The sequence below is a fragment of the Eutrigla gurnardus genome (genome assembly GCF_963514095.1).
Source record: "Eutrigla gurnardus genome assembly, chromosome: 22".
Taxonomy (NCBI): Eukaryota; Metazoa; Chordata; class Actinopteri; order Perciformes; family Triglidae; genus Eutrigla; species Eutrigla gurnardus.
In genome coordinates this window covers 9,443,412-9,463,139 of record NC_139933.1, presented here as the reverse complement: position 1 = coordinate 9,463,139, position 19,728 = coordinate 9,443,412, and the positions used below count along the sequence as shown (strand labels likewise).

Sequence of the window (19,728 nt, the reverse complement as noted above, 5' to 3'; positions counted from 1 at the left end):
TTGTCCAGTGCTTTGCCCATATTAAACATGTGTTAAAGACGCCTGTGTAAACTGAATCTTAAGCTTAGCTTTAACAGTTGATGCCTGTTAATCTTGAACCGCACACTGTGTTAATCGGCAAGGCAGATAATTTAATCAGCCTGCTGATTAAATTAAGATAAACTCGTTTTCAATAGGAGTACAATGAAATAGCAACCATGTGAATCAACTATAGGCATGAAATTGTTATTCAATTCATCTCTTACAAACAGGCAAGGAAGAGAAAAATGTACAACTGTATGCATTAGTTCTCATTTAATCGATGGGGCTGTTAAATTACTCCCAGACAGCAGGGGGGGCTCTTCGCGAGACTCATCATGTCGGCCAGTTCAACAGACAGCTAGTCTGCTAGCAAACACAACAACAGAAGATCCCGAAGAGCTACCGTCATAATTTAATCTAACACAGAGGTAAGTCCAACGGTAAATGAAACAAAAAGCCTTAATATGTCGCCTTATGACTTGAAACCACACGGTAATGGCCGTTATGTCGTATTAGTAGCTGCATGTTTTGCCTCAATTTCCCCGACCTTTTCTGTTTGGCTTTGGTTAGCTGCTAGCTAACTAGCTCAGTTAGCTGGCGTGCTTTCATCAGCTTGTCCGGCTTGTTTACAGTATTTGTACATATTCAACAATATGTGGGATTGTTTTGTCAGTATAAGCACGCTGGCGTTCACTTGTAGTACACGTTAAAAGGTAATTCAAAGTAAGGTGCCATTGTCGTCTCTGTACTGTTAGCAGGTTAACGGTGACTACCTGCTTCTGTCACCGCCTACATAAACTGCCAAGTGAGTTTCAGGTCTCAACATAGCTTAACATACAGTATAACTTAGCATATATTATTATAACACATTGATGCAAACACATTGAATACGGCTACGTTTACATATAATAGAACAGTATTATTAAATATTATGTAATTTTACAAATTATATTACATAGTTGTGGTTAATAGATTGAATGGCAGGAAAAGTAGGATTTATATTCTGGGCCTTAATCTTACTTTTTCATTTGGCCACTTAATGTAATATAGTTTATCATTTATTGTAGTATGTTAAAACCATACACGTCATGTATTTAAGGTGTAGCTGCCTAGAAAGCGCTGAGTAATTTATGATTGTTTGGGTAGTAAGTGATAAGATAAGTAAGGTGTAATCAGTATTTGTATGAATGAGTCAGATTCACTGAAAACGGACACATTTCCTGTAACTCTCATGCTAGTGGTGAACACAGTAACACAAACATGTTGTATATGAAGATGATGCACATTTTTCTGAGAAAGATTCTTAATAGTTTGCCCATAGTGTTTGTGTTGTATTTTTTTAGTAATAGCATTGTAATGATTTGTGATGCTTTTGAACACAAATATAAGCTGACCAGGCTTGGCTTTCTTGTAGTACTTTCAATATCTACTACTCTTTTTGCCACACATTTGCCTATTATTGAAGGTCAAAGTGACACAACGCAGCTGATTTAAAATGGTCCTCCAATTGAAGTTTTTCCCGAGTCTGTCTTTTTGCTTTCCAGATATACATAGTAAACATAACTCACTTTAGCTGAGCTCACCTTTAGTATGACCCAAAGTTGCCTTTTTTTTATCCACAGTGTAATAGAGAAATGTAATATGGAAAATTATGTCTAAAGTGTCAAATCAGTTCAAATGTTTGTATCATGAAAGTGAGTCACAAACCTTTGTTCACAAAGTATTTTAAAATGTTGCTTTACTGGAACCCAAGGTCAGATTTCTCTACCAAGTAGATAACTTTTGCACCTTTAAAATAATAAAAAAAAAGTTTTTAATTAAATTAAATCAATGTTTTCCAGTCATCAAAGTACTTAAACAGAATAGCAATCCAGGCTTTCCAAAATCTTTGAACAATTTAGAACAAGGAAGGAAATATTAAAAAGCTTTCATTATTGTGGCTAAATTGTTGAAGGCAACATGTTTCGACGAAGGCGGGTCTTCATATAAAATAGAAATAAATGAAAAAAGAAGGAAAACCCCAAATATCGTGAGCCAAGATTACACAGCACTTTTTCACATACATCGTAACATGTGCTATATTATTGTGTTGTTGACTGAACATATTCATATTTTGATATTGAGTCACAATTGGAATTTAACCCTCAATATGATGATGCATGTGGTGGAGTTCTTTATGATGTTGACATTGATACAGTCCAGTTATGCTTTTCTTGAATTACAAAAAGCAGCAGTGTCTGTCACACTGTATGGTAATTAATTTGATTTGAAACATGAACAACAACCCTAGTCTGCAGTGAGCTTGTACATTTCTTTTCCTCATCAAATCATTGAGGCCTTTTCAGACTGCTGGCTACTTACCCAACAATAAATAGCTAGTGTAGGCAAACCAGATTACTTTCTAAAATTACAAATGGTGATCATCCATCCATCCATCCATTTTCTACCGCTTATCCTGTATTTAGGGTCACGGGGGGGCTGGAGCCGATCCCAGCTGTCATTGGGCGAAGGCAGGGTACACCCTGGACAGGACGCCAGTCCATCACAGGGCCGACATGTAGAGACAAACAACCATTCACACTCACATTCACACCTACGGGCAATTTAGAGTCACCAATTAACCTATCCCCATCCTGCATGTCTTTGGACTGTGGGAGGAAGCCGGAGAACCCGGAGAGAACCCACGCTTACACGGGGAGAACATGCAAACTCCACACAGAAGGAACCCGGGCCGACCCGGGAATCGAACCCAGGACCCTCTTGCTGTGAGGCGAGAGTGCTACCCACTACACCACCGTGCAGCCCCAAATGGTGATCATATTCCAGAAAATATCTTTGTGATGTTATTTATCATATGGCTGCTATCTTACTTAGCAGAGATGTCAAAGCCCACATATCATATTTTACAGACTTAAGAAAACATCTTTGTTTGGTACAGACCTCTACACATTTGATATGGGCAGATAAGTGTGCCAGTGAAAATGAGAATACTTCTTTAATCATTCCCATGGGCAATAAATTAAATATGATAATTAATCATCTTTCAGTGGAATCATATGAAGAAATCATAATTGTGCACCGCAGTTCTTTAAATGAGATAACACTTTTCATTCTAATTCACTCTTGTATATAAAATATGCTGTTACAATATCAGTCAAAATAATCAGAATTAGATTTTTTTTAATTGTTCAGACGTGAAAAAAATGCTGATTCATGATAACGCTCAAATTAACCGAACTGAAAAATAGTAATAGTGTAGTTGCACCTCAGATGCCCCTAAAACCTCCCGTTCAAAGCTTTAAAGACTGGACTATTTGCACTGTTTTGCAGCCTGCAGGAGTATCTGCCCTTGGAGGTCAACATGTCAAGTGTAACTGTTAGTAGGTAGTGAACCAGGTGACATTAGATATGCATTGAGGTCCCTCCTCCCTTTAACCTCCCACGCCTGGCGAAGTGAGGAGGGTTTTAGTGAGGAAATAAAGGCAGGAGGTGAAGCCTGGGTGCTAATGCTTTTTTGCCCACTCAAATCCCTTTCAGTGTAATTGTGGTTCTGCACAAAGTCAGGGATGAGAGTGAGGCAAGCTGATCGCTGTAGCAAAATCAATAGTTCATACCTCGCTGAGATTGAGTTTTTAGGAAAGGAGGAGCACCATGACCAAGGGCAGAATATAAAATCACTCCCACAGAGGCCCATCACGCACTGTGCAATCGATCCCCAGTCCCTGTACCAATTATAGTTTTAAGGTTTGTCTGTGGCTTACTGCAGTCCTCAAAGACCAAAGCTTTGGAAATAGACATTGTGTTCACTGACACTTTGACAAGGGTTGCATTTTTACCATCCCCCTTGGAAATTGCTGTCTGAAATTCCTCCATACCTCCAGTCTTTAATTTAGGACAGAGATTGATTTCTGTTTTTTCAGTTAGGGGAGTGAAATGTCAGTTAAAGGCGTTGTGGTCATAACTGCCACCTCATGTATTATGTACTCGGATACCAATTCATACATTTTATTTCGATAAGCATGATTTTATAACACTTAGATTGTTTACCATTGTCTCCTAGATTTTTAAATAGATTTGGTTCAATGGTGTTGTTGTCTGTTGTTTGATGGTTTTTTTTCCAATAGCATTAAAAAAGACCTTGCTCACATTATTGGGACACAGATAATTGGTGTTTATCGGTGATAAGTGTATTATCTGGTGAAAGTTCAACTATAAGAATTTATATCACTGCCTGTGCAGGTAGTTTTTGTTTTGTATTTGGAAACTGATGTGACTATGATATTATATATATATATATATATATATATATAAAAACCGTCAAACACTGCAGCTGGCAATGAATTATGGATGTAACATCATTTTATTGTTGCAGCTGGGCAGCTTATGAGGCTCAACTTATGAGAGGTTGACATTATGTTGCTTTAGTGGTTTTGGTTGCATCAGAAGAGTTTTATGAAGGAGTACATCTACATGTGCACAGTATCCAACCCGACACCGGTATCAGTATTGGAGCATCCCTAACATGCATACATAGTTTTCTTGAGGATGTGCCACTACCAATAAAAACGGCAATCCAGCAAGAAACGTGAGTCCACTTGTCCAGGAATCCGTTTTGGATTTCTCTCTCATACTGCTTTTTGATTTTCTTTTGTCTCTATCTAACCACTTTTTGTGCCAATTTATCATTTCGAATGGTTCCACGGACAGTGGCCCATCTTTCATTTGCCACCTGTTTTTCCATTTGGCTTCTCTATCACTTCACTTTTCGTTTCATTTTCCTTTATCTTCGTCTCAGTTCATCTCACCAGTTGCTACTGTTAAAGAATCAAGAAGATTGGTTGGTTCTCGATTCATGATTTTTCTTCTCTTTTTTTTTTTTTTAAGATATTTTTGAAAGTGGGGTGAACCAAGCTTCTGATATGGATTGCTTTGTGTCTTTTGTGTCTACACAGCCACAGTAGTTTTCCAATCAGTCACAGAAACTCATCTACTAAATTCGATCCATTTGCATTGAGGTACTGTAAGCAGAAATTAGTGTACACGTCATTTCTTTTCTTTTACCTGTGAGAATATATGAGGGCACTATATATTTGCAGAAATTTCACACTCATTCTGACAATCAAATTAAATCTCAATTAAGGATTTGTGCAAGTTTACTGTCGCATTGAAAAAAACATTTGATTAAAAGGGTGTTATTTAGTTCACGTAATCAGTAAAATTATCAGTTGTAAAGTGCGTCATGCATTCAGTTTTCAGTCTGTTCAGATGTTACAATTCACACAGCCTCTAAGCGCCATCACTGTCAATGTATCACATTCTTTCGGTGTAATCATCACAAGCAGAAAGCTCAGCTCGGAGCCATCACGATTTGTCACGCTGCATTTTGACCCAAATTAAATTTATGGATGAAGACATTAAAGGCTCTGGGTGTGAGAGGAAGGTAGAGATGGATGAAGGGTTAAGCGAATGGAGAAAAAGATTGTGAAATAGAAAAAAAACAAGAGTGAAAAGAATTGGCCACAGATGAACAGTATGGGGGGCTTGAAAGAAACTGACTGGTGTTGTAGTCTCTAGTATAGAGTGATAAACATTGTGAATTGTTCAGGCACCGACCCTGCAGCTTGGTAATGTGTCCTTATCCCCCAGAAAGGTGTAGAAAAGAGGACAATGCAGTGCCCATACAGCTTTAGCACATGATTTAGAGTTGACTTATGTGTCTGAGCAAACAACTAGTTTTTCTTTACTGCCATTGAAAACCTGTCAGCTCGTCTTCAGGGAATTACTGGAAATTATCTTTCTGTATGAGTCAGGGTCTGTTCCTGCTGCTAATATGGGTTTAATGATGTATTTTTCATCATAGTAAAACAAATGTACTATTTTCCTGGTGTGTTATCTTCATGCTCTGTCATTTATTTCTTAAGTGCAATCATTTGAATTTCCTCTTACTTTCTCCAAATTTCTTATTGTGTTTATAGTTGTGGTCGGATGAAGCTTATAAAAGAACTCATACGATGTTTTGACATATGCTTCTCAATTTCTTGGTACAATTTATGAGTGGAAGAAATATATAATCTAAAATCCCATGAAAATACCAAAACTAACAATTTGTTTATTAATCTCTCAATTTTTTACACATTTCCCTAACTTATTTTTGGCACTCGGCTGCATTGGTTCTTACTGAAATCTTTTAAAACAGGCATGGGACGATGTGAAAATGTCAGGATTATACTGGCCAAAATAATTGTTATTAATTATATTATTCCAATAGTCCTCAAAATACTTAGTAAAACATCCGTAATGAATTTACCTCACAATTTGTTGAAAAACACATTTTTATTGCATCACGGATAACATGCTGCAGTCATTAGCTAGGCCTACCGTATGATTTTAATGTTCTTTTCTTGCCAATTCTTGTAGCTCAGTGCAGTCTGTGGTTGTATGAACAGCTAAAAATGTTTCAAGTTTAACAAGTTTTGAGTATTGCATTTTACGGCATCATGTCATCATCTCCTATAATTTTCATCCAAAGGAGCTTCATATCTAAGAGGAGATAAAAGTCTGACTTGTGTACAGTATATGCACATACTTATGAACTTTTAAAGTTTGTGAGAAGTGTGCATGACAAATATACACAGCCTACTTGTGACTGTGTGTGACTTGAAGGTAATTTGGGAAGCTTGGATGGCCAGTGGCTCCAACCCCCACCACAGTCCAGGGAGGCACCTTGTTTATTTACAGTTCATTTTTGAGACTTAATTGCAATTGCAGCGGCTATTGATCTTAGTACAGGCGTGGGCCATCGATCTCTTGCTGTCCCCCAATGGGTCAGGGACAATTCATCTAGCCACAACACCTCACTTCTCAAAAGCAGGCAGCAAGGTTGCGTTAATTTAATGATACTGAAACATAACTGGATTAATGAAAGATACAGTACCGGGTGTGTTGCATCTCAATGAGCTTTTTTTTTGAAAATCTGTGATTGCCTGCAGCTTTGTTAGAACAATGTTTCAGGCTGAACAGGATTTTCAAGGAGATGGGATTTAAATTCTAGTCTGATCAACTAATCACACTCACAATGTCTGTTTCTAGGGGGGAAACGGCTTCCATCTGGCGTGTACTGATGCAGATGGACTTTAGGACTGAACATTGACGTGGAAGTGACGGATTCCTTCTCCTCACCCTCTTGCCCCCGACACCTTCTGTCACGCTGGCAATGTCAAGAGTCCCGAGTCCCCCTCCCCCTGCGGAAATGTCCAGCGGGCCCGTGGCCGAGAGCTGGTGTTACACACAGGTGAAATGACCACTAACACAGTTATCTTTAATCTCAAATAAATCAAGTAGTCTGAGCTTGACTGAGTATTGTTTCCTTTGCTAGATCAAAGTGGTGAAGTTCTCTTACATGTGGACCATCAACAACTTTAGCTTCTGTCGTGAGGAGATGGGCGAAGTCATCAAGAGCTCCACCTTTTCTTCTGGGGCCAATGACAAGCTGAAATGGTGGGTGGGCAAGAGAGGTGTTGCATGATGTGTGACCCATGTCATGGCCAACCAATATCTTGTTGATCTGATTATCTCATCATCTCACCGAAGCCTTATTCCAACCAAAAGGAAAACATGAGTAATCTCAATCTGCATTTCTCTTAATGGCATCTAATAAAGTCATTTTTAAAATGAGAATTTTACCATAACATAAATATCTATTTTACAAATCATTGAATGAACATGTGCACTTTGTGGCAATCAAAATAGTCTAGTCAGAAGTGATGTGTGATGTGATGATTAGTAAATACATTATTGCCCCCATTCCTTTTACTAGAGATCTTAACTGTTGCACCCTCCACCGCCATCAGGTGTTTGCGAGTAAATCCCAAGGGCCTAGACGAGGAGAGCAAAGACTACCTTTCTCTCTACCTGCTGCTGGTCAGCTGTCCGAAGGCCGAGGTGCGCGCCAAGTTCAAATTCTCCATCCTCAACGCCAAGGGAGAGGAGACCAAAGCCATGGGTGAGTCAAACTGTGCAGCATGAACTTGTAATTGCAACAGAGGCCATTATATTCTTGATGTAACATCTCTCTGTGGAAGTTGCCTTTTTTTTCTGCTTGCAATTCTTTATAACCACACCTTGACTTAACGTTTTGTGACCTCTGTGTGTCCCGGCTACCTGCAGAAAGCCAGAGAGCATATCGCTTCGTCCAGGGAAAAGACTGGGGCTTTAAAAAGTTCATCCGGAGAGACTTCCTCCTAGATGAGGCCAACGGTCTTCTACCAGACGACAAGCTCACGCTCTTCTGTGAGGTACACTGCGTAGTCCTTGTTGTTGACGCTTCCTGGTTTATACCTTTTCTCAGTCCAATTCAATTTGGTAGTATTGCAGTTTATTTGATTTCTTTCACCCTCAGGTGAGTGTGGTGCAAGACTCGGTCAACATATCTGGGCAGAACACCATGAACATGGTAAAGGTGCCTGACTGCCGGCTAGCAGATGAGCTGGGGGGCCTGTGGGAAAACTCCCGCTTCACTGACTGTTCCCTTTGTGTGGCTGGACAGGAGTTTCAGGCCCACAAAGCCATCCTGGCAGGTACAGGCATGAGTCAGACACACCCCAACAAATCTTCTTTCTTCCTTCATTTAAAAAAACATGCTTGACTGTGTGCGTTTGTGCGTGTGTGTTTGCCGTCTGAGTGTTAGTTGATCCCATAATTATTCACACATTAATATTCTCGCTCTCCATATCACTGCTTTCAGCACGTTCCCCTGTATTCAGCGCCATGTTTGAGCACGAGATGGAAGAGAGCAAAAAGGTGAGCCCACGGTCCCAAAGCTTTTTTTTAACTCCTAGAAGTACATTTGTTTTGTTCCTGAGTGGCTCAACTGCTCTGATTGTCCCTGCTGTGTTGAGGGGTTAATGTGAGTGAAGGATCGTGTGCTGTCAAACGGCACACAGCTGTTTGGTGAAACTGAATGATAGCGCACCTGAAATTAAATTGTCCTGCCGTACTTGGGGGTCAGGATTCATCCTTCACTGACAAATCTGCAGAAGCAGAGAATTGCTCCTCCTCCTCCCCCCCACACCCCCCACATGTGTCTGTAAGAAATGAAATTGCAGAAGATACCCAGAGGTTTTTTTCTTTGTTCTTTTTCAAACCAAGGCCATTTAAGATTTTGTGTTACAGCTTTTTGAAACATTAAAATGTGTCAATCTCTGTAATATATTTTAAAAGTAGAGATTTTTGTCTGAAAAGAAACATATAGAATACTCAATTATATATATTTTTTTAATTAGGTTTTAAAGATAGAGTAAGATATAACAAAACGTAGCCTATTTTTAAACATTTAATCACTTTCCACTTTTCCAAATTGAATGTAAAAAAAACTAGCAAACATAATTCAGAACTGTTTTTTCAAAATCCAAGTTTACATTGAGTGCACATACTTATATTGATTGTCATCACAAATATTACATGTGCTTTGACTTTTATAGTTTTAAATTAGAAGCATGAATCAAGTACTTTAACTTTGTGTGGTTAAATGTTAGAATATTTAAATTTATTTTAATGACATTCCTGAGAGTACTCATTATAACATATTATGCTTTTTAAATAAACAGCATGAATTGACTTCAATTACTTTGTAGAGATTTGCTATAGATAATTTTATATTCTTTCTTATATTCCCTTCTATAATACTGCATTCTGTACAATTTCCAAATAACGGCATTACAAATTACTGTTGTTTTTACGGCATAGTGCAAAAACCTGTTGAGCTAATTGGCAGGTATCATACATTTGAAGCTCATGTCATGGTGAAATGCTTGAATCCAACCCACTTATTCCTTGTCTCTTTCTGCCAGAACCGTGTGGAGATCAACGATGTGGAGCCGGAGGTTTTCAAAGAGATGATGTGCTTCATTTACACAGACAAGGCTCCAAACCTGGACAAGATGGCTGATGACTTGCTGGCAGCAGCTGACAAAGTAATATAACAGTATAACTACTGCTTCGCTATGCTTAGACATATCGAGGCAATGCTACTTCATAGATAGAATTTGTTGATTTAGGCTGATTGGCTCTTGGTATTTTAATTCAACTTATTTTATGGCATCAATGTCATTAATACTGCAGAAGGCACCATACGTTACCACAGATGTGAATGTTTCTGTCTCGGCTAATACCTTGATACTGCAATGATTATTATGACTATTGGTGCTATTTGTGATAAATAATCATCATTGATATGGATAGAAATGGGTAAAGGCAAATACTCAAACAAAAAGAACGGTCTAATAAGTTCAGAAATATACATCACTTTACTGTAATGCAGCCTTTAAACCAGGAAAAGGCAACATTTATACTATACTATGATATGACAATATCCAAAATCTAAGACATATCTTTTCACAATATCAGTATTTAGCAGCCCACAACTGAAGATAATAAGACGGATTAAGTGCACAGTATCTTCTAAACCAATTAACCCAGTAAGCCATCAGGATTTCAAGAAACAGTTTGATGATTTCACACTCGGCTCCCTCCACTATCGCACCAAACGGGAGACCGAATTTGAGACACACTTTCATACTGGATATTCCTCGTTAGGGGTGTGACATCACAGACTCATTCTCGCCGCTCAAATGATATTTGCCACCTAACTTGTCACAGCAAATGCCACACGAATGCTGATGAAGACGGACGTGTGCTGATCGTGTGTCTCCTCTCTTTCAGTATGCTCTGGAGAGACTCAAGGTCATGTGTGAGGACGCACTGTGCACAAGTCTGTCTGTGGAAAATGCTGCTGAGATCCTCATCCTGGCGGACCTGCACAGCGCCGACCAGCTCAAAACGCAGGCCGTCGACTTCATCAACTAGTGAGTTCACACGTCATCCTTTTATAATCAGGTCCCCGCCACCTTTTTGCAGAAAAACTAAAGAGTCCACTGAACATTTTGTATCTGTTGCTGTGTCCGTCCCTGTTAGATCTCTTCTTTATCTTGTCATCGTTACTAATGGTACCAGGACACGGTCTCTCATTTCATTTCACATGTCCTCTCATGCAGGGGTCTGTCTGATGTTATTAAAACCCCGTTGACAGTTTCAGAGGGATCAGTGCATCCTGACTCCTCACCAGGTCTGCCGTCGGCTCAGATGAACGTGTGATAATAACCCCTGAACACGTGTCTGCAGTGACGTTCAGCACACACGATTCGTCATTTATATTTACAGAGCTGAAACTATTCGTCAATTAAAGATGATTGACAGAAAAATGATAAGCACAATTTATGACGATGGATTAATCGTTCAAGAAAGTGATACTCAGTGTGATAGGTGAAGAAGAAGGTTTGTGAACATGTGTCTAGTCCTCAAATATAAGACGATCCCTACTTTCAAATGTAATTTCCAGAAGACAAATACACGGCCATTAATAAAGAATGCAGTAATCTATTATTCATACCAATAGATCTCCCTAAACAAATGTTACTTTTTGTCTTCTTTCTCCAGCCATGCTGCAGAGGTGATGGAGACGGCAGGTTGGAAGTCCATGGTGGGGTCTCATCCACACCTGGTGGCCGAAGCTTACCGTTCGCTGGCATCAGCCCAGTGCCCTTTCCTCGGACCCCCGCGCAAGCGCCTCAAACAATCCTAACATCAAGTCGTCTACACTCATGCATACACACACACATGCATATACATTCAAAGACACACAGATCCTCCCTCACAGGGACAACTTTTCCCCATGCTGTAACCTACTACACTACCTACAGCCTCCCCCGAATCTCCCCCTTCTGCCCCATTCAAACTTGCTGTATTTAGTCTCTACCGAAGAGGGAAGAAGAAGGAGGAGACTGAGGAAGAGGTGGTGGAAGAGAGGGGCAGGTGGGCTTGTGAAGTGGATGTTTACCCCTTTTCTCCTTGGCTATGGCTTAGTGAGGTCTAAGATCGTGCTCTTTTCCCTCGACATCCTGTTTGTTCCTCCTTTGGAATCCGTCTGGAGGGAAGGAATGGACACAACCAGCCAAAAAGAGCCAATTGTGTGGACGTTTGCAGGTTTAAAGGACAAGTGCAAGTAACTTAAGTCTTTAAATGTATACTAGCATAAGGCTTCTTTTGCTCTGTTCTTGGTGTTTGGAGTAGAGCAGTTGGAGAAGCCCCCAAACTTGTGGACATGCAAAGAACTGAGAAAGACAACCAAGGGCTAGTCAAGACAAACTCATCATTAATTCTCCCAACTAATGTTGGGAAAGCATTGCACTAAAGTCACAGCCGGTCACCCCTTGTTAGCCCTTACCAGCAGTTAAGTAGAAATACTGTAGGCAAGCACACATTGAAGCAAGCTTCATGGACTTAAGACCCAGCTGGACCACCAAGAACAAGTACCCTTTAAGAAGATTTATCAGCAAGTGACAGAAACAACACATGCTCTCCCATATAGAGCTCTGCTTCATCTGCGTCCGTTTCCATTTTTTTAAATAGCCGGGAAAAAAGAGGAGGAAGAAAAAATTGCAACACACAACTGGATGTCCTTCTTGGGGAAATTGTGTTTTGTGTGTGGATCTGTCTTTGAAGCCCTTGGGAGGAAATTTTAATCCAAGGTATCAATGGACAAACCAACCAGGAGACAATAAATGGAGGGAAAACGGTTTCAAAAGGATTCAATCAGGCATGTTAATGTTATTTTATGACAAATTTCTTATTTGTTTTTTTCCTCAGAACTGTCATTTCTATTTTTTTCATAGGAATTTGTACAGACACTAGTGTTTTTGAAGCTGTGTAAACGAGAAGCATTTTCAACCGTGAGTTGGGTGGGAAAAAGCCGACATGTTTTCTTTGCAGGCATGAAGACTGAGGGGAGATGAAATGAACACGTTTTAATGTTCAGAATAGACAGAATGTGAAAAAAAATGCACACCAAGGCAAACCACATGAAATACATTTGAAGTTATCATTTTAAACTGGTGGAAAATGGTAATTGATAGAAGGAACCGTTGTTTCTTTCCTGTAGATATCGCCAGTTATAAGAAGTGACACTTAGTTGTTACCATTTTTTGTTCCCAAAAGATTAAACCACAACTATTTTGTATTGAATGCAATGCAAACTTTGTCTGGTATTTTTGTATGAATTATGTATTTATTTTTGTTCAGCTGTCACATGAAACAACAGGCTTTTCATTAGGAATAGATTATGGGACTTCACAGAAACTCATCACACCTAAAGTGAAGACATTTCATGTAGAAAGAAACATGTTCTAATTTCAGTGGCATAAATGAAATTATTAACAAATCTGAGCGTCTCAGTTTGTTAGCCTATATAATGTATGTTTCTAGTTGTCTCTTCGGTCCCGAAATGCTTGCGGATGTACTTCACTTTTCAGAGCTCTTAATACTTAAATCTACTGATCCCTCTATATGACCTCCATAAGTAAATGATGCCTTTACAAACTGCATCAGCAAATTGCTTCACATGAATGCATCAGTAATAATGACATTACATAACATCTAATAGTATACAGTATTTCCCCTAGGATGGAGTGCTACAGAAACCTATAAGGTCTGTGTACATACAGTACATTTGTACACAGTAATGAGGAGCGGAAAGGTATGTCCCTTTTGCAAATTGGTTAACAAGATTTAGGAAAATCCCCTTTTATTCAACATTATAAATTAACATCACCAGACTGTTAATTTGTTGCGTTAATTTACTTTACTATGTTACGACATTTTCAACGATAAAATAATTTGTTCCGTCAAGAGAATCCAGGAAAAGGAAAATGGTGCATGTTGAATAATGCTATGTAAAAAGAACTTGCATTGAACTTCTCTTTGCTTCAATCAAGTTTTCAATTATGAAATAGTAATTTGATCGAACGCCACTTGTTTGTCCGGCACCCTAGGATTTATGGCAACCGCCTTCATACCAAGGCCCAACTCTTACCATAACTATTGGTGGTGCTGGGACCTGGGCTGTTGGTGGTGTTAGAGACACTTTTGGTGGTGCCGGGACCACTTTTGGTGGTGCTGGGGCCGCTGTTGGTGGTGCGGGTTTGTGTAACTGTCACAATTGTCTTTTCTGCAATGTGTGTGTGTGTGTGTGCGCGCGCGCTGGTGGGCGCGAAGTAGGAACTCAGGTGCAGCAGTTTTGAGAAGCAACTCCGACGTGTAGAAAACAGTTCTGTATTTACTCGTGTCTTAGATTGTTAGCACAGTAATGTACAAGTGGACATGTTTATGGAGTAACGTAACTTCCACGCGACGTTTTGTTGCGTTGTTCCCTGCACGAGGCTGCTCGTTAATGTGTGAGCACTAATTAGCAAAGCGAACGGACTGCTAGCTAGCTAGCTAACTCAGCTGAACGACCCGGCAACTAGCCGGGATGTCCACCAAACACCGGCTCAAGGACACCTCCTATGGACCGGTAACATCCTCCAGACTCTGTAAAAGGTACCATTTTATTATTTTTGCTCCAGTCTGAGAGAAGTGACCCCTAAGCTTTGGGTCCCTACGGCCACAAGCAGCGAACCAGGCCTGCAGCAATCGTTATGTGATTGCTTTAGACACGAATATAATTTCTCACAGGAAATCAAGCGACTAATATTGTAGCAAGAACAGGAACACGGGTTGGAAGGTTGGAAGTAAAATTTAATTAAATGGTGGAAGATTCAAGATGAAACAATGTTTGAGAAAAGAAAAGCAGTGAACACATTTAAGTTAATATTTGAGGTCATTTAATTTTGCTTTGTAATTCAAGCAAGATAATACTACTATACATTTTATTACATTTTAAACAACTGTTTATGGGTGTGTTTATTTTTTCATAAGGTGAAAAGACATTCAACAGTAGAGTTGTGCTTGTATATGGTGTTAAAGGGATAATACACTACCTTAATTGATGTATATATTGTGGTATTTTATCGATTTGTTGTGTACAGGACATACGATTTCTAGAGTGAACCAACAGAAGTAACATCAAGTTAATCAGAGTAACTATACTAAAGTGTATTAGGATAAATAAATCAGGGTCTTATCTATATATTAAGATGGTTGATGGCCTAAATAATTTAATTGATTAAGATTTTAACAGCTGCATTACTACAAATGTTTATATGATATTGCTTATTTTGATATTGCGTTATTTTAGATCATAACTGGATTTGCCAAAATTATGCATTTTTGTGTGTAAAAATTTGCACCCTCCAAAAATAACCAAACGGTGTTTCCATGCTTTTGCACTCAGTGACTTCGTTACCGCAGTCTGGGTAAGGGAGGAGTTGGTTGCAATCTGCAACCCCACCACTAGATGCCAACCAATCCTACTTGCTATCATAGATTTGCTACTGTGTTACTATATTTATTCAACTTCTTCGTGAGGGAGTTTTTGTGTATTCATTGTTTATTCGGCAATAGAAAGTGACCCATGTTCTGAAACACATGAGGGAGAAAGGATGTCATGACAAAATGTCAGCAAATGCAAATGTCTGATATCTTTAATGTTACACATAATGGCCACAAGATGATATGTTAGCCCTTACAAAAAACAAAACATGCTATTATCTATTTTACGCAAAGTATTACTGGAGGAAGTGTGTGCAGAACAAAAGGGATTGTATGATTATTGACTTATTTGACTAATGTAATATTTAATCAAACCAAACAATTAATTGATAAGTATTGTATAACATAATCGTCACACCAATCGATAATGAACATAATGGTTAGTTGCAGCCCTAATTATATGCATTTCATAAAACCAGTCTAATACAACTCTTATAGTGTACAACAAGCAAGATATTGCAATAAAACATACAGGATGCTATAAAGGATTTGATCAATTGTAAGACGAACATTCTCTAGAGCGTCCCTCAGACTAGTAGCTGACTAGTTGTTAACACTGGATTTCTCTTTGTGAATTTATCAAAGCGGCATTCTCCACCAGTGTTATTGACCTCTTGTTAACCCTTAGGCAGGTAGGCTCCTGGATTCTGGTAGCTGTAGTCTGGACACACTTTTTGGACCAGCCTGTAGTCTGTGCTGTAGAAAGAAACGTAGATGCAGATGACCTGGAATGGTTTGGAGCACATCCAGGTGACGTGGCTCTGGGTCTGCTCCTGAGCACACGTCTTGGACGGGTCATAGTTACACAGCATCACCTTTTTGTTGCGCTCTGTCTTCTCGTAGTCCACCCTGCAGTTGAACGTCTTCGAGTCTTTGGGGTTGACCACGCTTTGGCGCTCCAGGTCAAACTCCACCTCTTTCACCGGAGGGACGAGGCTGACGGACACGTTGCCCACACCCGTGGAGTTGTGGTGGAAGTAGACTCCAAGAGAGCCGTTCCCGTGATCCACGATCTTGCCCATTATCAGCAAATTAAGTTTGACAGTTTTGATGTTTGAGTAAAAGTCCCCCCAGCTGAATGTCCTGGAGAACTTAGACGCTCCATGGACTTTCATGATGGGACGAAGCTTTATCTTTAAGGACGGGTTTGAGTGTGACTGGGAGTTTCCTCCGAGTATTTCCAGAAGTCCCTGCTTTGCAAGAGGAATAAAAGGACTGATGGGTAGATTTGTTTTCTGAATCAAACTCTTTGTTTGGAGCCCCCAGGCTTTCTGTGATGACTGGCCATGTTCTCGGTTGAGTTCTGGGGATTTTCTCTTGCTGAAGGTGAAGTTGGCATGTTGTTGCCCAAGAACCAACTAGACAGAACATTTAGAAGAGACATTTGGACATTGAGTACAAGTGGAAATAAATTAATGAGAATGTTCATTGCTTCAGTTCATACTCCCTTTAATCGTTGAAGATTATCTATTTAATGTTAAAACACTGCACAAATCCTGTGACATAAAAAAACAAGTCAGAAGATAAGAAAGTACACTGAAAATTGAAAGTATGATGAAAAAACTACGAAACAAACAACTAAAATAGATTTGCATTTGAAATTATGCTTAATTTAAAAAATATTGTGATAAAACACAAAGCATCAAATGAAGAATGTTCCTTTTTTTAAATGACTGCAATGGCTTGCAAGATGCATGTTTAATATTGTTGGTGATCTGCCTACACACAAAATTTCCATCATATCTAGTCAGCTTATTGTGTATATTATCATGTAAAACTTAAAATAACGAATTATTTTAATATTTTTTTTAATTATTTCCAGATTGAGCTGAAAAAATGTAAAAAGAGACTTCAAATGCACAGACCAAAGTAAATGGTCAGTGGCTCACAACTATACTTCTTGAGTACTTTGCCACTTTCTCCAAGTTCTAGTCCAGTTCTTTTACTTACCAAACAAAAGGTTCCTTCCAGAAGTATCCAAACAAAGCACTGCCAGGTGAACATCTCCATAGTTAGACAGAAATTCCTGTCTTAAGATCCACCCGCTCTCAGCTGTATTGTTAAGTTTTGAAAGTCCATGTGGAACGGCTGCATCCAAGCGCTGGTAGAGACACTCAGTCTGCAGCTTCCACTCACAGCTCACACTGAGAGGCTTTAACAGAACTCCAGGTTTTTAACACTCAATTTTGCTGGGTCTGCTCTCTCTCTCTCTCTCTCTCTCTCTCTCTCTCTCTCTCTCTCTCTCTCTCTGTGTCTCTCTCTCTGTCTCTCTTTCTCGCTCATATACCCTTTGAGGTAATACAGTGTTGACAATATCACCCTGGATGTCCTTCACTTCTCTGTCACTGGAATAATGTCATTATATTCTGATTAATGAAATCATTGAATTTACTTTTTTTTAAATGATAATTTATTTTTATTCACATGAGGCAAACTCATCCGAGACAATGCGATACTACCACCCTATGGCCAGATAGCATGCTGCAGGCTGAGCTGAAAAAGAGGAGCCAAATTACATGCAACTGCCCCATGAAACTACGTTATGATTAAATCCCCTGAATACCGTGTTTAATCTTAAGATTTCTTAACAACATTGAATATTCATGATACATTTTTTTTTTTCCGGGCATGTCAGTTAAATCATCATCATCACACATCTTTGTTCAAATAATACAATACACATGGCCGAAAGGGAAAGCGGGAGAAGCCAAGGCTTATCTAGTCCCGCCCCCATTACCCACAGGATAAAATCGTCATCATAATATTATCTTATCTTTAGCATTTTCCATTTGACATAACATTTTCTTTTACTTGTGACATTTGACATAACATGTTACAGCAGTAGGTGGTACAGAGAGCTGAAGTCCCTGCTATGTACAACTGACATCGGACCATACAAGTTTCTCAGGTTCAACTTATTGTTTGGGTACAGAATGTTCATTAGTTATGCTCCCATCCCGTCACAACACCATGTCTGCTGATTCGTGCCTCAGACCTTTTTCAACTCTCATGCAATAATCTGTACCGGTCAACGGTTGAATTTACATACTTTTTCTTGAAGACACTTAGTGTTGCTGATTTTTTGACTTCTTCTTCTAACACATTCCATTGTCTAACACCTGTGACCGATAAGGAAAAGGATTTTAATGTAGTTCGAACCTTCCTTTGCCTGAAAGACATTATGAATCAAAGTTAAAGTTTGAAAAACACATAGGATATATAATACTTTATTATAACATTATGACTCTTTTTGTGGGATACTATATTTGACACTTTTTCATGACATAATATGTTCATTACAAACAATGTGATGAATGTATGTTGTTTCAACATTATACCAACTCTGGGCACATTAATATACACCAATGAGCTCTTTGACCCAGGGCTCAGAGCTGTGAGCTCATGGAGCGTGTTAAAGAGCAGGTTTAAAAGCAGACAAACAAGTATTTACTTTATTCCATTATCGGCAATGTGGTTGTTTTTCTTCTGTCCATTAGAGGGCGTTCCAAAAACATCACCAATAAACATGTTGAATTACCAACAGGTGAACGTTTTTTTTTTGCAAAGTAATAATTAAGCTTAAGGTACAAAATGAATGACGTCAAATTTTCAATCTCAAAACAAGGACGGCTCAGACTGTATCATTAATTGCACAACATTAGATCCCCACCAACACAAGCATCCCCTGGCTTCGTATTTCAATGAACATTGGCAAGATTTGGTACTAAAGGTTGTTGGCCAACAACACAAGGCGATCCACGAAATCTGAATCTAGTGCAGAATGTTCTTAACTATCATCCCAGCAGTAGAGAAAACCCTTTCTGCACCCTTGTCGACTTCCTCCTCTGTAATCACTGTCAGCTCTGCTTTTACTTTCTCACGTACCTCCTGCAACTCCAACAGCCAGTGCAAAGCGGCAGCTCCTTGTCTGAGAGTCTATATTGAAAATGCCTACCATTGTGTCTGTTTTTTTTTTTTGTGCTGACATTGTGAAAATGATTCTGTTTTCCAAAATCAGTTTGATTGCTTGGCTGCTTTGTTTCTTGTTTTAGCAGAGAAAGCGATCACTTTCTGTAAGCCAGTCAGCATTAATTCGTCAGCCTTGCAAATCCCATTCACCACAGATGGAGAGAGACATATGCCGCGAAGGCAGTGTAATACTCACATTTAGATCTCTGCCGGCTGTGTACGCATCTTTTTAATCTCTTCATGACATCCGTTTTTTGTATATGATACATAGATCCATAGTGACACAATGATGATCTCAAATACAGTAATCAAATAAATGTACACACCAAGGTTTAAGGTCTAATTAATTTCTTTATGTCACAGAAAGACGAAAGACCCAATTATAGCTTTTCCGATGAGTTTTACTTTCTGCTGCAC

General features: G+C 39.2%; 2 protein-coding genes across 2 annotated transcripts; one reads left to right on the top strand and one right to left on the bottom strand.

Annotated features, from left to right (window-relative positions):
* Positions 1 to 363: 363 nt before the first annotated feature.
* On the top strand, positions 364 to 13,103 carry LOC311008399 (speckle-type POZ protein). The gene is made up of 10 exons (XM_084002053.1): positions 364 to 449; positions 7,111 to 7,312; positions 7,397 to 7,518; positions 7,872 to 8,023; positions 8,188 to 8,315; positions 8,420 to 8,597; positions 8,765 to 8,820; positions 9,870 to 9,992; positions 10,741 to 10,883; positions 11,515 to 13,103. Exons 2-10 carry the CDS (start codon positions 7,235 to 7,237, stop codon positions 11,657 to 11,659), a joined length of 1,125 nt encoding a protein of 374 aa, XP_083858179.1. The 5' UTR covers positions 364 to 449; positions 7,111 to 7,234; the 3' UTR covers positions 11,660 to 13,103.
* A 2,856-nt stretch (positions 13,104 to 15,959) lies between these two features.
* On the bottom strand, positions 15,960 to 17,352 carry LOC311032882 (neurexophilin-1-like; the record flags this gene model as incomplete). The annotated part of the gene is made up of 2 exons (XM_084039954.1): positions 15,960 to 16,700; positions 17,293 to 17,352. The coding sequence occupies 2 exons, from the start codon at positions 17,350 to 17,352 to the stop codon at positions 15,960 to 15,962; spliced, it is 801 nt and encodes a 266-aa protein (XP_083896080.1).
* Between the last annotated feature and the right edge of the window lie 2,376 nt (positions 17,353 to 19,728).